Below are 18,348 nucleotides of genomic sequence, written 5' to 3'. Positions count from 1 at the left end.
CGAACACACAGCATTGCTCTACGTAATAATAAATAACGCACACACTCATAGCCCCGCACTAGGGAAACCATATATCGCGGGTGCCATGGACAAACACATAGACAACCACACAAATTTCACGAGAAAAGTAAATGTGGGCTATACAAATATACAAAATAATAGTTCGGTCACAGAGGCAGTCAAACTAATCGGTTTTACCCACCTAATTTACCACCCTTACAGGTGGAATATTTTCTTTAAATTTAAATGGGACCGCTAATGGGACCAAGGTATCCCTTTACAAAAAAAAAGAATCATCAAAATCGTTCCACAAATCGTGTCGAGTTATCGCGTAACATACATACAAAAAAACATACAGTCGAATTAAAAACCTCCTGCGAAAAATATGAATATAGATTCTCCGTAACATACCCTAATGTATCTGAAAACCAGTACCCAACGGTTTTGGTAACATAACGATAAAGAAAGCAGTATAAAATCAGGTCACTCCACTCTTAAATGGTCAAGGAACCGAACAGCTGTTGTTGTTGCGCATGCGCAGTAAAAAAAAAACATGCGTTTCGACTTGAATGAGGTGTAGCCGCGAAGTGGACGAAACAAAAACTTTGGATGGAACTTTGGAGGTTTTTAATAAACGGCGTAACTTGGTGCATGGAAATCAAAAATTATATATCGGTGGAACCATTAGAGGCTATAGACTTCCATGTCAAAGGGTTCGTCCATAGAAGCACTGCCATCTTATATATTTCTGCCGCCAAGCAGTAATGCGACCATTACTACGTTCCGGTTTTGAAGGGTAAGTTGAAATAATAATAATAATGTTTATTTCCAAGGATAAGGTTAGAACATTACAGATATATTCCCTAACTCTCAAAGTAGCATAGCCCGTGACATGAGAGCCAGTGTTCCTCCGTGTCTTAATTAACAATCTTACTACAAAAAGAGATAAGAAATAACAGGCACATGGGACTTGTCAACTTATGTCTCAGGGTGACGGCCGCAGTGACAATGGCGCTCAGATCTTTGCGATTTAAAGTTCTGAGCGGCTTTGCATCTGTCATGGATAGGCGAGTTACTTACAACCAGGCGCACGACTTGTTCATCCCGTCACTTGGCAACATATAAAAAAAAGTATACTTAGCAATTAACGACACACCCGAGAAACACCCGTATAATCACTAACCTACAACCGCTCTTCTTAATATTGTAAATATTAAAAAAAGTTAAGACTATATTTATTTATTCGATCTATTTCAGAATGCATAATCTTTGCAAAATAAAACATACACATCAATAGCCGAGTATAATAATTCAGTTAGCAACTACAGTGGTAAAGAATAAAGAACGGCGCGCGCGCCGGCACGCGATTGGCTCGCGCGCCAGGTGTTTACCTCCCCCCTGCTCCCCTGCACCCGCGCCGCGCCAGGAGCGCATGGGAAATGGGTTGAGTTGGGATAGGGTAGCTTGTTTTTGATTGTCGATAAAATGAACATTACAGTGTTTACAGTTTCTATGGAAAAATGTAGTTTTATGGGGAACTGTATACGTTTTATTAAGATTATCATTTCCTAAGTTTAAAACCTACATTAAAAATATTTTTAGTCATATTACAAAATTGAACCACTACGTCTTAGATAAAGATGAAAGATGACATGGTTCTAGATTACACACAAATTTGATTCAAAGTGTATTCCAAAGCATTGAAGTTTGTAAGACCTATTCCTAGAGTCTCTTGCTCGTTCTTCTCAGGGAAGTCAGCACAGTGAACGAGCAGTAGCTTGAAAGAGACATTTTCAAGTAAATTTATTTTACCTATGAAATAAATGATTACTTGACTTAACTTGACTGGACTAATTTTTGACAAGAATTACCTGATCTTTTTAGTACCTAATGTAAAATTTTAGGGAAACTCACAAAAAACATGTGGCGTAAAGAAAAACTATGTATTATTTTTGGAAATTAAAGTATTTTTTATTCAAATCTATATTGCGTATATTGTTGTTTGTTTTTTTTAAAACAAACGCCTGATGAGTTAGCCGTGACCTTGAGACCTTGTAAAGGGTCCGAAATGTAAGTTTATTTGAAAAAAGAAACATGCGATTTAGATAAAAAAAAAATAGTTCAATTTCCTCTGTGTAACAATCGCATAAACCTAAGAACTCTATAGGTCGTATTCTAGAACTCTACTCAATGCTCAAGTCAGGACTTGAGTATTGCAGTGAGCACTGAAAATTATACTCAAGTCCTTGTCATTAGCATACTCAAGTCTGCTCAAGGCTCAAATCCTGACTTGAGCATTGAGTAGAATTCTGGAATACGACCCTATATGTATTACAGTTAAAGTCAAACTTATCTAATGTTACTCCTAAGTCACAAATGTCAAAAACTCTATCTACACACAAATAATTTATAGTTTGTTGGTCTTGGGCAACGCTTACAGGTGTAAGTAATGACTTTGCATTTGGATCTGTTCAATGGCATACGATTAGCTACTCATCCCACTTACTTATTCCTCACATCAATCATTCTTGTTACAATCAATATTTTATGAACACTTTATCTGTAGGTGGAGGCCTGGAGACCTACAGCACAGGGTATCCTAGTTTAGTCTCCAGCCTTCGCAGACAACAAACGTTTTATTTACATAAGAATGTTTAATTATTGTTTAAGTTGTTTGTGAAGGAAATAAACTTATTATTAATTCTAAAATACATGGAATCAACAACTATATCAAGGTCTTAATTTATGATATCAAATGACGGAGTTTTAACTCGCAAAGATTTGGCAAAAAGGAGAACTGTCAATGCGCTCGCCACCCTAGACATAAAGTTGACGAGTCCCATGTGCCTATAGTTTCATCAGCACTCGTACCCTTCAAAACCGGAACGCAGTAATGCTCAAATTACTGCTTGGCGGCAGGTATGATGATGACTGTATTTTCACAAGGAGCCGAACCCCTGCCAAACGATTGTAACAATACGTAAATAATGGCATAGTATGCGTTTATAGAGAATCTCGGGAAAATTTTTCGTAGAACATCTATTACATGGCTAGCATCCAAAGTATTTTAATAAAGAATCATCAGACTGTCGTAATTTTTTAATAAATCGGTTTTAACGGCACCTGCAACATTAAACTGGATGATACGTTACAGACGAATTGAGACTCTCTTCCTTTATTTAAAGTTGGTAAAAAAAGATTTGCGATTACTGCTATTTCTAGATCCGTAACTGTCACATGAGACATTCTAAATAAAATTCCATTCCAAACACTTACCATTTCGTCACAAAACGATATCACCTGGTATATGATACATTATAAACAGAAGAGGAAATCGATAACGATGCTGGAAGTCTAGAAAATTATGTTCTATTTGTATTTAATGAAACATGTATGAGATTTTGAATTGAAGATGAATTTATTGAAATTTATTGAATTACTACGTCAGAGAATTAAAGTAACCGACATAGCTTGCAAAATCAGTTTACTGCTGTGTCAGTGGGCTGGACATATCTGTATGAGGGCTGATGGCCGATGGGGCAAACTTGTTCTAAAGCGGCTGAATGCGCGCTGTACAAGACTGGGAAGGGGAAGCTTATGTCCAACAGTGGATGCGTGTAAGCTGATGATGATTGAATTGAGCAGTTTTTGTTTTTTGTGTATTCAGACGCCATGACAAGGGCGATCCGCCATCGAGAGGTCACAAAACTAAAAGAAACACGGTAAAATACGAATCGATGAATGAAAAAAAAGCCTACACAAGAGTAGAATGTGCCCTCGATATGTTTGTATGTCTAATATTTGCCCGGGCAAAGAGAAACTATACTTATTTTTAACCGAGTTAAAAAAGGAGGTTCTCAATTCGATTATATTTTTTGTTTGTGACGTTTGTGAACCGATTTCGATTATTCTTTTTTTATTGGAAAGGGGGTAGCTCAGTACTGATCTCGTTCAAATTTAAAGAAAATATTCCACCTCTAAGAATGCCAACTTAGGGGATGAATCTGGTTTAAATAGAATTCACCCGCTTTCCGTTAACCGATTTCAATAAAACTTGGCAAATAGATGAACTCCATGAAATCTAGAGATCAGTTTTTTATTTAAAAAAAAAGTTATAATTTTATACAACCGGGGTTTCCATGAATAATAGACCATAGAGCAGAAATGGTTTACTATTATTAATTGCTCTTCAACCACGCAAGTCCACGCATCGCCATTCGTATACATTCGTCGTTGATCAGTGATTTAACGGCAAAGTAATTTTTTGTGTTTAATTTTGTTTATTTACAATACAAATAATTATGGGTAGCTATATAAAAAAAAATCCAATCGCATTCTCAATCGAGAGTTTGACGCTTCGAATCCTTGTGGCAACATACTTATGAATTTATTTTCCAACTAAATTTATAAAAAACAAATTATAGGTTAGAATAATGTCCTGAAAACTATCGATATATCAAGGGCTATTGACTATCGACTCCTTCGCATCTCTATGATGCAAAAAAACGGCCCGCGCCCTTTTACAACACAGGTATAAATAACACTAGGTAGATTATTATGCGCGGGATAGATTCGTGGCCACGATTTTAACGCTAGAACTAACAAGTTAAAGGTTTAATTTCTAGGTTCTACCAAACAAATAGACCACAGGTAGAGTCCGTGCCTGGAACTAGTGTTCCAGGTGTAGAGTTTTTTTTATATATAAAACTAAATGACGGGACGAACAAGTCGTTTGTCTAGTTGTAAGCGACACGCCTGTCCATAACAGTTGCAGTGCCACTCACTTCATTGTCTTACTCAAATCTAGTAGCAGTAGAGCTCCTTGTGAAAGAGTTCATCCTGAGAAGTACTGCCACCCTGTCTATTTCCGCCGCTAAGTAACGTGAGCATTACTGCGATCCGGTTTTGAAAGGTAAAGGTGCTGGTGAAATTACAGGCACATGAGACTTGTCAAGTTATGCGTCAAGGTAACGGGTGCAGTGGCAGTGCCCCTCAGATCTTTGTGATTTAAAGCTCTGAGTGGCACTGCAACTGTTATGGACTGACGTGTCGCTGACCACCAGGCGCACGACTTGTTCGTCCCGTCACTTGTAAAAAAATTCACTATGTTGTGCAACCCCAGCCCACATCTAGTGTCCTGATGATGGAAAGGGGAAGGAGGGAATTAAATCGTGCAATTCCATTTCACACTCTTTATGATATATCCAGAGCAATAAAATTTACAACCCGAACAATTATACGTTCCACTGCTGGGCACGGGTATCTGCTCAAGCGAGGGTTTAGGCCATAGTCCGCTACACTGGCCCAATGCGGGTTGACGACTTCTCACGTCTTCCGAGGATTGTGAACCCTCTTCGTCGATGTTTTCCATCACCGAAAAGCTCATGGTGAATTTAAAATTAAATTATTATTCCTCTAAGGGTGGCAAATCAGGGCACGAATTTATAGAACCATTTTCCGTTAACCGATTTTAATAAAACTTCTGTGGTCGGTTTTTAAATTGGTTATGTTTGTTTGTCACCATTTGTCCTCCGAAATATACTTATTACGATGCAACAAAGTTGGGCGTGAGTAATTTCCGCTACATTCGTCACTATTCTCGTAATTCGTAGTCAAGTTGTTAATATATTTTTAATTTGTTTAATAACCCTCGTTTTCAACCAAACGTGCCATATCTCCGTACAACACAACACTCATACAAATACGTAGTATCTCAATTTTGCAATCAATGTCTCAATAATGTCACACTTCCGAGCACGTGATTCGATGCATTTGCTATACACGTGACTCTTAAAATATTTCACTGACGGCTACTTTTAACCGACTTCAAAAGAGGATGATCTCAATTCCGCTGTGTTATTTGTATGTATGTTACGCGATAACTACTTTGTGTACTGATTTTGATGATTCTTTTTTTGTTGCAAAGAGGGTACACATCCTTGAATAAAATATTCCACCTCTAAGGATGGCAAACTAGAGCAGGAATCCGGTTTCGTGCACTTTCCGGTACCCGATTTCAATAAAACTAAGCAAACAGATGTAATTCCATTCACTCTTGAGGTCGGTTTCTTTAGTACTCTGTACTGTGATTACAGGTTTAAGATTTATTCTAATTATCATTTTTGTGATTTAACGGTTCAAGTCGAGGCCGTAGGTTTAAATTTTTTTGATGGTAAGCGACACGCCTGTCCATAACAGTTGCAGTGCCACTCAGAGTTTTAAATCGGAAATATTTGAGGGCCACTGCCCCCGTCACCGTGAGACATAAGTTGACAGCTCCCATGTGCCTGTAATTACACCAGCACCCTTACTTACCCTTCAAAATCAGAACACAGTAACGCTCACAATACTACTACAATACTAATACTACTACTACAATGTTTTCTTTTTTGACGGAGTGACGTCACGGACGCCATACTGCTAGTACTGCCATTAAGCTACTCTCTGTTTTAAATTATTTTAAAATAGTTTATCTGGGTATTAAGTGCGTATTTTAAATAAAAGCAATAAGTTCGAGTGTACTTACGTATATTTTAGAAAAATCACAGGCAAGTGGTAATCCAGTCACGATAAAAATATAACACACACTGAATTTTAAATTATAGTCACTCGTAACGGTCACCCATATTAATAATTCACAAAAAATGAATAAGTGCAAGGATTGTGGCAAATTTCTATCGAAGACTAACGTCGTGGGCTGCGTGCAGTGCCACGCCAGGTACCACAACATCTGTGCGAGAGTTCCAACGGGAACCAATGCCTCTCCTGCCTGGCGCTGTCCGGACTGCCGATGCTCCTTGCCCACTGATAACAGGGACGAGACCCCCGTGCGCGGCATGGGCTCTCAGCTGCCGGCCAAACAACACTCGCCCGCCGCCGACGATTCCATCGTCGAAATCATCAGCCGCGATGGCGCCGCACGCGATTCGGAGCAGTTGTCTGTCGAGGTCGCAATCCGGTTGTTTCGAGAGGAGTTGCAGGAGATCCGGAGAGAGATCCGTGAGTTCCGGGGCGAGTTTCTCGAACTTCGGGCCTCATTGCCGCCGATAACCGCAAGGATGGACGACATCGACCGCCGGCTGGACAACGTCGAGGAAAGAATAGCTACCAATGTCAACGACAGCGCCGTGAAGGTGTTGGAGGAAGCGGTGGCCAATCTTCAGCTCGAGTTGCACAACAGAGACCAAGAGCGTCTCGACAACGATGTGCTGATTACGAACGTCGTTGAGGGAGCCGGTGAAAGTGTGTTGCACATCGTAGCGACTATCGGTACCAAGCTCGGTGTGAAGCTGGACGAGCGGGACATCGTCTGCGCTGAGCGTCTGGGTGTGCGGCGCGAGGGCGGTCGGCCAAGACCCATAGTAGTGCGTCTGGCTCGGCGGGTGACCCGTAGCGAGTTGTTGCGGGCGGCGCGCGTGCGCCGGGGGGCCACCACGGCCGACTGTGGGCTTGCAGGCGAAGCACGCCCGTTCTACGTCAATGAGCGGCTCACGCGCCGAAACCAGGAGCTCTTCCAAAAAGTCCGAGACCGATGCCGGCTTGCCTCGTGGAGGTTCGTATGGACCCGGGACGGGCGTATCTTTGTTCGACGTGCTGAGGGCGAACACTCGCACCGCGTACGCCGGGAGACTGATATACAAAATATTTTTCGCGAACAGGTTGTTGGTGTTCAGAATGCGCAATAAAATCTTTTGTGTTGCCGTTACGTATTGTCCATGTTCTGTTATATTGTATGTTTTCATGTTTTTTTACAATTGTAGGTACTTTGTGTGGTACATGGGTGCGTTGGCAAATGATGAGGTCTGTAACAAAACACAATCACACATTAACATGCTATTTTTATTATTATTTACTTTTAATTTTATTGTATTCAGCCACGCGGTGGTAAAATATCACACACCTTTATTTATCATAGTTATTTATGTATTTTACTTACACAATGGATGCTGCCCTTTTCAGTGTTACAATTATTTTCCTTATAGCACTTTAAAATGACGCCTTCCAGGATGCTTTCAGTTGGACTATGGAATGCTGGTTCTTTGGGAACTGGACATGATGAATTCACAGCCTCCATGTGTAACTTTGATGCAGATATCGTCGCAATAAACGAGACTTGGTTGCGGGAGGGTGAAACGGGTCGTGCTCCGGCGGTGCCAGGCTACCGACTGAGGCACGTGACGCGGCCACTTGAGCTGCGCTCGCGCGGAGGCGGCGTAGGATTTTACATTCGCCGAGGTATTGCTGCGAGAACCATGCCTCACCCTCCCTCACTCCGTGTTGAACAAATGTGGCTTTCGTCTGTTGTGTGCGGGGCCAGGATAATTATTGGCACAGCCTACCGTCCGCCGTGGTTGGATGCCGACTTGTTTTTCGACACACTGACTGACACAGTCTCGTCTTTTGGAAACTATGATCGATTAATAATCTTAGGTGATTTTAACATTGACTTTATGAATACGACCGACAGGTATCATAAATGTTTAACCGAATTTTTGAATTTATTTTCACTACAACAAATAGTTAAGGAGCCGACACACTATACTGACCATAGTCAGACCACGATCGACCTAGTATGCAGTAATACAAAAATACATAGCGTACACGTAAACTACATACCTGATCTTGGACGACACGCATTTATTACTGTTCAACTTGACATTAGGAAAATCAAGCCCTCACCTCGTGTTTTGACTTTTAGACCTCTGACTAGTATCGATATCCCATTATTTGAGAATGACTTGGCATCTATCGACTGGGACTCTATTAGGTACTTAGACAATGTGGATGACATGATTCGACTATTTACTGACTACTTGACGCAGCTATTTGACAAACATGCCCCACTCAAGACCATGGTGGTCAAAGAGGCGCCGAAACCATGGCTCACTGACACGGTGAGGCTAATGATGCGACTACGTGATAGAGCGCATGCACGGTATTTGAATACCGGACTTGATGCTCATAAAAAATATTATAAACAGCTTAAACATGTAGTCATTGAAGCCTTGTTCTGTGAGAAACGCACTTACTTTGATCATTTCATCAATAACAACTTGGGTACCAACTCGAAAACTTTATGGAAAAATTTGAAACGTGTTCTTGTACCTAACAGACACGACTTTGACTTGCCCGCCCACTTATCTAACCCTGATGCTATAAATGACCATTTTTTAAATGTTCCTGGTAGCAATGACGTGCCAATATCAGACCTGACATATTACGAAAACAATCGACATGGACCTGACACCTTTTGCACTGCGACAACTACAACGACTGAAGTGATGAGTATATTGACTCAAATAAAAACCAAAGCAAAAGGTATTGACCAAATGACCATTGACATGTTACTATTGACTCTTCCGACAACACTTGAGATATTAACGGTCATGGTTAATAAGAGCATCGAGACCAGCACTTTTCCGACAGACTGGAAAACAGCTAAGGTAGTCCCTCTGCCAAAGAAGCATAATCCTTCCACTTTGTCCGAGCTCCGTCCTATCAGCATTCTTCCGTGCATGTCCAAGATAATAGAAAGGGTTGTGTGTAAACAGCTTTCGAAATACCTGGAGAGGACCAATATCCTTCCAGCATTCCAGTCTGGTTTTCGAAAAGGTCGAGGCACAGCAACAGCTCTGCTGGACGTGGTCGACAATATTTTGGCAGCACAGGATGTTGGGAAAAGCACGTTTCTGGTGTTATTGGACTTCTCCAGAGCTTTCGAAAGTTTGAGCATACCACTTCTATTGTCCAAGATGTCGTATTATGGATTTGACACTAAAACCATCGAATGGTTTCATAGCTATCTTTCGGGTCGGGCTCAAATAGTTGAACTGCATACGGTTAACGGTACCACTAAGTATTCCTCTCTCCGCCCTGTAACTAGAGGTGTGCCTCAGGGTTCCATTTTAGGTCCGTTACTATTTATATTATACAGTGCCGATATCGTTACTAGTATAAGAAACTGTAGCTACCACCTGTATGCGGACGATTTGCAACTATACATATCGGGTAAGCCATCTGATACTATTGCTTCAGTCAATGACATCAATGCTGATCTAGATCGTTTAGCGGCGTGGTCTGATAGGAACTGTCTAGTACTGAATCCGAGTAAGTCTAAGTACATGGTGCTTGGAACAAAGGGTCAAATCCATAATACACTGGAAGCCCTTGCTTCCAGAAATATTGCGGTTATGGGTGAACCAATGGAACGGGTCGACAGGGTCAGAAACCTCGGAGTACTGATGGACAGTGAACTTCGTTTTGAGGAGCACATCCTCAATGTGACCGGTAACTGTTTTTATCGACTCAAATTGTTATATGGTATTCGTGATTACCTTAGCGTTGATTTGCGTGTACACCTTTGTGAATCACTGATATTGTCGCGGTTAAACTATTGTGATGTAGTATATAGTAATTGTATTTTTAGTAGGTCTAAGAAGTTGATACAACGTGTACAAAACGCATGCACACGCTTTTGCTTTCGGGTGCCTCCTAGATCCCATATCACCCCGTTTTTGAATGCTGCAAGCCTTTTAAATATGACTGCTCGTCGGCAGCTACACCTCTCTATGTTGCTGTTCGGTGTAGTGAGAACCGAGACACCTGAGTATCTCTATCGCAAACTTCGTTGGTCTCAAAACTGTTTTAAATACAAGGTTCGGGCTATCGTTCCTGCTCACCGCACAGCAGCTTTCAGAGGAAGTTTCAGGTTTGCGTCATCCAAGTGCTGGAATGATCTACCCCCTCCTCTTCATGACACTTCTAGTAGGAATGCTTTTAAGCGCAAGCTTAAGGCTCTCCTGCTGGAAAATCAAAAGGGATTGTATTAACTTTTTCCAGCACCTATTTATTTATGCTTTTTATACACATTTGTTATATAATATATTAGTTGCTTGATGTAGGTATAGTGTATACGTATTAATTATTATAATGTATTTTCATAGTTATATATAAATTATTTGGAAGTATTTAAACATACACAACACACACACCCACACACACACACACACACACACACACACATCTGTTAGAGTTTTAATATGTACGTATATATAATTATTTTACTGTTATATTCAAGTACCAAAATATGCTTGCATATGTTGTTCCGTGACCTCACTTAGGGTCTTAACTGAAAATCAGTGCTGGGAACGCGTTGCGTTTTCCAGCAAATACTGAGTTTGTGACCCTTTTGTTACCGCGGCTGGCACCACACAAGGTATCTCAATACTTAGTCTTCTTTTTATTATTTGTGTGAATAGTTCATGTTTTAATTTTATCTAATTTTTGTATATACATTTTTATTTTGTGTTTGTTTGTGTTTTTGTTTCGTAATTATATATTTGTTTTACGTTGAATGTTTTGATCGTGTTTTGTTTTAGTTCTGTTTTGTTCTGTTTTCTCTTTTTTTTGTCTTTTGTCTTCTGTGGTGTCATTGTGGTAAACAAATAAATGTATTTTCTTTCTTTCTTTCTTTCTTTCTTCTTTCTTTTTTCATTTGTTTGTTTTACGTATGTCTATTTTGTTTATTAATTATTATTACTGTTATTATTTTTAATTTTAATGTTCATCGTACTGTGTTATAATTCATTTTTTTTTTGTATCATGTGTTGTGGCGTCGCAATAAATGTCTATTCTATTCTATTCTATTCTATTCTACTTGGCGGCAGAAACAAGTGTCAGTACTTCCCAGGACGAACTCTTTCACAAGAAGCTCTACTGCATCGAGTATATATCCAGAAATAGAGACGACATAAGGGCCATGGTATTCATCATTCCTGGTAACTCATCAGTTATACATCGCTTATTAATATCAAATCTCGTTTGCACTGAAATATAGATAGCGCCAATAACTGACCTGTGTATACGTCTCTGTATATTCCAAAAAATATTCTGTATTTATTGTAATAAATAATATCTCTAACAATGGCTTGCGGTACTATTCGGTGGTGTGGGAAACAGCAAAACATCTAATTACACAACAAGCGGAATTGCAGTTCATCGGTAATGAAATATTAAATATGTAATTTTGCAATTTTCGTCCATTATAGCAAAGCTCAAGTTAACTGGTCGATTTGCAGTGAAACAATTGACGACACCCGTCAATTGTTTCGAATTCGGGCTGGTCAATCTAAGCGCAGTTGTCATCGTAATGATATGGCAGAATAGTTTTGAAACAAATTAACTGACATTCGTCTCTATTTCTGGTTATAAACTCTGCTTTACTACTATAAATCCGGGTTCGTATCTCTGAGTTTCTCGGAATTCATATTGGAAATTTTATTTCAAATTTACCACGAGTATTTCGGTGAAGGTTCACAGGTGAAATCTCCAATCTGCATTGGGCCAGTGTGGCCTAAACCGTCGCCTGAGAACCGTGGCAAGCTGTGGGACTTATAAATGGGTTGACGCATGAAAGGAGGTTGACTCAGAGCATGGCAGTTGCCTAGGGCACTGGTTTTCAGTCAGAAGTAACAAAAAGGACTAAACTTAGAATAATAACGCATAGAAACCTAGTCCGCACACGCTATGTGAGGCAAATTGAAGCGCACCCAAAGGGCCTACAAGAGCGGGCGGGCCTTCAGTGCTCAAGGTCAATTTGCACCGCGAACAGATCATGAATTTTAGCTAAAAATGACGAAATGTGCGGTAAATGAGTGTAAAAATACGTCAGACAAACATAAAATAGATACTAACATCACATTCCACAAGGAAGTAACGCGTTTCAACTTGTATTTTTATATAAATATTCACTAAAACCGAAAATTAACCTACTACTAAAACTAGCCTACATGAATTTGATTTTTGCCTCACTTGTGACAGTTTGTTTGATATGAAACTATCATTCTATGCGTTATTATTCTAAGGGACTAAATGCATGATTAATTTGTATAAAATAAAATACTAAACGAAACGATCATGGTATTTAACAGTGTTCTAAAGGTGACCCGTGACCTGCAGTGGCATGTATAGCCACATGAGAGAATAAGCTGCAAAAACTTCCCATTTCCAAAACTCGAGTACAGATGACCGTAATAAAGTTCAAAGTGTAAAACAATTTTTTTCCGCATTCATTGCACTATTTTGTAATATAATATTGATTCTACAAAAACATAGATAAAGCACGTTTGTATCATATAACACATTATCTACTTATTTAAATCAAACTTGTCTTATTACAAAACATTAAGATTCAAAATTCAATAACAAAGGTATCATTATGTGTAATAAAATTGTATTAAAATTTATAATTTAAGTATTGATGTCCGTGAATTATATGTATTGCGTCGAAGCTTCTAGAACAGTCTAGATTCTTCATGATTTCAATGAATGAGCAGTGCTGGGAAAATGCTCTTTTCTAAAGGCATATATTTAAATGGCCATTTTATATTTGCAAAAGCAGCTGGCAGAAAAATGTAAACGGTCATCTTTTATAATGATTGATCTTTTTTCTCTGAAACATAAAATAAAATAAATTCAACGTATATTTTAATCGATTCCAAGCTAATGACTATGACGACAATAACGAGTACTAAAAAACGGACCTCAAAAGTCATGTTAGTAAGTTTGCCACCATTAAACATGGAATATTTTGTTCAAATTTAAATGAGACATTTTCCAACAATAAAATCGGTTTACAAGTTCGAGTTTTCGCGTAACATATGTACATCCAAAAAGAGAATACGGTCGAAGTGATAACCTCCTCCTTTTCTTGAAGTCGGTTAATAAAAAAACTAAGACAAATGAGCATTTAAAAAACTTGAAACCATATTCGGGAAAGCAAGTAAATTCGCTTCTGGTTTCTGCTTTTTCATATCCTAACCTAACGTACTGAATTACATTAACAAATATTGAGTTATTAACAAATATTATATATATATATAATAATAACCTAATGATAGTGTTACCTTGAATGCAGTTCCTTTATAATTTATCCGTAGATCAACTAATAATTTATACTTTCAAACGAAAGTCCAAGGAATGGCTTATTTTGCAACAGAATTCATGCTCCTGGTCGGGTGTGGAATAGTAATCCGTAGTTGTCTAGTAACAGTCACTCATACCCTTTGTCGTCCGGATTAGGTTTGTTTGTTTTTGCTTGATGTGTGTATTATTATCACGTGTAATATACACACATATACAATAGTTAGATTTAAGTTAAATTAATAATGTTTGTTTTGTTGTAGACCTTTTGTTCAAAATTATGTTCCTAGATTGTCCGACAGAGAACACAGGCGGAGACTGAAAAACAGCACTATTCCGAGGCTTCGTCTTTTTCATCACTCATAAGCTCATAATTTATCAGTACATAATATCGTGTGACTTTCTATGTATATAATGTGTGTGTTTGATGAATAAAGTCATATTTAATTTTAATTTAATTTGTAGACGGAACAAAAATGTAGTTTATTTACACTACGGCAAAAAAAATCGTTAAAAAACTAAAACGATCTGCAACAAGCACCATAGAAAATAAGGACAGGTAGTTCGTTCCGTGGCTTAGTTGGCATAGCGTCTGTCACGGTGTGCTAGAAGACGTTGGTTCGAATCCACTCGGATCGAAGGAATTTTTTCTCAATGTTCGATCTTTGTATTAATAATTACTATTAAATCTTTCATATACATATAGAATAGCAATTTTATACTATAACGCCTACTATTATGGATGATTTAGGTGTCGTAGCAATAATAATTATACTACGTGCCGTCGACTGCACTATGAGCAACGCCTTTATTATTGCTCTATGAATATTTTATGTTCTAATACCCACATTTTATGAACGCGAAAAAGACATAAATGGGCAATTTATTACGTTTTTAGCTATATTATAATAATAAACATAACGTGCTAGTCATAACGATTACCTGGCCTCAAAGTAATAGGACTCCCGTGACTTATAAATAATATTATAATACCTTTTCACAATAAATCAAAACAAAGCCACATCCTATCTCGTCAAATATGTTCTTCGCAATGGCAACTGCTCGTGAGCATTCCGTTGAGATCCTTATTTTTTTATAGGAATGTAAGTGCACATCTGACCTCCACCTCACCCGATGGAAAGTGATGTGTATCCTTATCATCCGGAGAGACTATGGGCTCGACGGCAAAACCAGGGTACAGCGGGCGTCCGGGCTAAGCCCTCCGCCAGTGACACGCCTTCACGGGCATCTCTGGTGGACCCGGTCTTGGGCAAGGACTCGCTGGGGTTAATCGGTGCAGAGACGGACATGGTTGTCTGCCCCGGTTGCATGTGCGTAGCTAGCGTGTATAGCGTTCAGGGAACAAGGCTATAGGCAGGGAATTCTACTCCATAGCCGTTCGCCATATAAATGTGGTTGTTTTATATCTTATTTCGAAAAAACTAATTCTTAATGAAGCAAAGTAAGTTTTCTTAAATAAATTAAATTAATGTCACAATTCGCTAGGGAACTCCCTTATGAATAGTAAAAGAAAAAAAATGTATCGCACGTGAAACCAAAAATACTGTCGATTACATCATGAGTGATGTAATCGAGAAAGAACGATTTGAAAGTTCTAAAAATTGCAGAACGGAACCAATAACTTTATCCCTTTTATAAATACATAACTAACCTATTATATATAAATAAAAATATTCACATTATTCGCAATAAGATTCATTATGTTTTTTTTACTCAATTTTCTGTTTGTGTTCCGAACTTTTGTTTGTAACACCTAGTAATGGGATGAACAAGTCGTGCGCCTGGTGGTATGCGACACGCCTGGCCATAACAGTTGCAGTACCAACAGAGCTTTACATCGCAAAGATCTTCACCCTGAGACATACGTTGACAAGTCCCATGTGCCTGTAATTTCACCAGCATACGTACCCTACAAAACCGGAACGCAGTAATGCTCACATTACTGCTTGGTGGCAGAAATAGGTAAGGTGGCAGTACTTCTGGACGAATTCTTTCACAAAACTAACTAACTTTGTTAAAACAAGGGACGAGTACATTATCAAATCCTAGGACACAGGCTGGGCCTCCGCGCTTAATATAGTATATCTTATATAATAATTAGGCTATTGTAACTTAAACTATGAGAAGATTGCATTACATACGCTAAACTGTGTCCGTGAGATAAAGTTAACTGGCAATTACAAACGGACAGCCATCGAAGCGGTTTCGTAGTAACTGATCTAAAAAAATATCACTTTCTTCAATTGGAATGGAGGAAGCGTGTAAATGTGCGCTTGCGCAAGGATATCGGGTCCGCCCACTGATAAAGCGAACATATCTATTGACAAGAGTGCCATTGTGTACATACGGAAATATTGCATTTTATTTACATTAATTTAGATAAAAGACGTCTGGTCGAGTTACTTTTAGAGGAGATCCGTGCTCAGATATGCAATATACTGTTGTGACCTCGGGCATTGGATTCAGGACTTTGAAGCTGGCGATTTGTCTTCATGTAAATGAACATAATTTGCAATAAACATTTGAAAACAATCAGGGCAACTCTCCAATACAAAAGAAGTTACGGTGCAAAGTGTATACAAATAACAAAGTAGCACAAAACACAATGCAAAGTGATAACAATGTAACAAGCAATCTGCAGATCAAAGACAATTAAGTTTCCAGACATAAAGTCATAAATAAAAGTGATTACACTCAATGTTCGACAATTAAAACTAATTTAAGTATAAAGGTGCAAAATGAACTACAGTGCTGGTAAAAACACAACAATATACAATATAATAAATGAAAAGACGACACACAACACACAGTGATAAATAAACACAACACGGAGGTATATAACAAAACGCCTACGACTACTTTGTGAAACCAACATAAAGTGGTAACAATATCACAGTTCAAAGAGAAAACCGAGGAAACACAAATAAAATAAAACTATACTGTAAAGTATAATTCACAAAGATGTAATGTTGAAAGAAAAACAAAAAGAAAACAAAAAGAAAAACAAACAAATAAAGTGCAGGGAAACAACACAAATCAAGTGCAATAACACAAAACAAAGTGATAATAACACAACACAATATACACGGACGACAACACAACACATAGTGTTACAGACCCATTGCGGCGGCACATCGGCGTGTTGATGGTGGTGCTGGTGCCGGCGGTCGGGCTGGTGCCCGTTGGCTGCAGCGCATGACGTCGCCGCCACGCCATACTGGTGCACAAATTTACTTTGTAATGTTACTTTAACAACACATTTGATTCATAGGTGCAGTGCAAAAATACGTTCAAAGTGAACCAATAACAAATGGTTCTAAATACCTTACAGTAAATGCTAGAAACATTGTTAATTTTCAAGCAATGTATGCCAGCTAGCGTCTTAACAATCTCTTGGAAACCAATAATTTTTAATACTTATAGTAAAGTCGCAGAGTGAGGGGTTTGAATGTTGGGCATGTTTTGGTTAACCGTACTAAGAGAAATTCCAATGTATTTATAGATACCGTAATGTTTTGAAAGGCCAAAACATACAAACCCGTAGCAGGCACACTTGCATGCCAGTTACGGGCATGCCAACATTGTGAATTTTGATGTAATAATTTACGCACATGATGCATAATACAAATATAACAATTTTAATTTCACAATAATTAAATATACACCTGTCCTCTAATATCACTGTATTATTTTTATAATGATATGATAACAGCTAACCTTTCTTAGCGACACATTTATAACCCCGCACTAGGGAAACCCTGTGTCACGCGTGCCATGGACACACATAGACCACCACATATTACACCCAAGTTACCAGAGAAACAAATGTAATAAAAATAATCGAAATAGTAAATACATGTTTATATTTTTAATAATTATACTATAAATACATGCGCTCGTATGCATGGATCTAACAAATAGGTCAATAATTTTAACGCGATGATAGTGATGTGGGTCACTCAGTGTTGGTCACTGTTAGCTTGTACACTTCTAAATTATACCACGTGTACGTAACAATAAAGTGCAGTACCAAATGGGTCGGGACATAAAAATAACGACGAATCGAGTGTCCTTAAACTAAACGTAATTTCGTCGGCCTACTTGCGTATAACATTCGTAAGTTAGTGTCCTATAAAACTAGCTGCGTCCTTAATAAAAACCGTGACATTGTGAGACTACAAGCGGATTGTACTTGTAAGTTAGTGGATGCTATAAAACTATTGGAAAGGTTCTTTTGTTAAGAAAAGTTGAGTGTCAATTCTGTTCAGGCTTTTAAACTATATCAGTCGTATAAGTCCTCTCGCAACTTTTGAGTTTTTCGGAATTCATTTTATTTGAAATTTACCATGACCTTTTTGCTGAAGGAAACCATCGTGAATAAACCTGTACGTCGAAGAAGGTTCACAA

The 18,348-nt window shown here is 38.6% G+C and overlaps 2 protein-coding genes across 3 annotated transcripts in view; both read right to left on the bottom strand.

Annotated features, from left to right (window-relative positions):
* The window catches only part of LOC113227695 (protein daughterless-like), a 215,993-nt gene that overhangs the window by 107,747 nt on the left and 89,898 nt on the right, over positions 1-18,348 (bottom strand). The window contains exon 3 of one of the 2 annotated variants that reach the window (XM_026460671.1): positions 17,060-17,158. The exons of the other annotated variant lie outside the window; for it this stretch is intronic. Coding sequence (XP_026316456.1) covers positions 17,060-17,158 — 99 coding nt within the window. The remainder of the gene's footprint in view (positions 1-17,059; positions 17,159-18,348) is intronic. 2 annotated transcript variants of the gene reach the window in all.
* LOC113227693 lies at positions 6,481-8,320 on the bottom strand. Its single transcript, XM_026460669.1, has 2 exons — positions 7,937-8,320; positions 6,481-7,802 (listed from the first exon to the last, which is right to left on the bottom strand). The coding sequence occupies exon 2, from the start codon at positions 7,740-7,742 to the stop codon at positions 7,035-7,037; it is 708 nt and encodes a 235-aa protein (XP_026316454.1). The 5' UTR covers positions 7,743-7,802; positions 7,937-8,320; the 3' UTR covers positions 6,481-7,034.

The sequence above is a fragment of the Hyposmocoma kahamanoa genome, unplaced genomic scaffold, assembly GCF_003589595.1.
Source record: "Hyposmocoma kahamanoa isolate Upper Pololo Valley unplaced genomic scaffold, ASM358959v1 213, whole genome shotgun sequence".
Classification (NCBI taxonomy): Eukaryota; Metazoa; Arthropoda; class Insecta; order Lepidoptera; family Cosmopterigidae; genus Hyposmocoma; species Hyposmocoma kahamanoa.
The sequence above is the reverse complement of the archived record's forward strand: the minus strand, read 5'-3'. Positions and strand labels throughout refer to the sequence as shown.

Coding starts and splice junctions, on each gene's coding strand:
- LOC113227693 (XM_026460669.1), bottom strand. CDS start 7,742: ATGAAAACATACAATATAACAGAACATGGACAATACGTAACGGCAACA.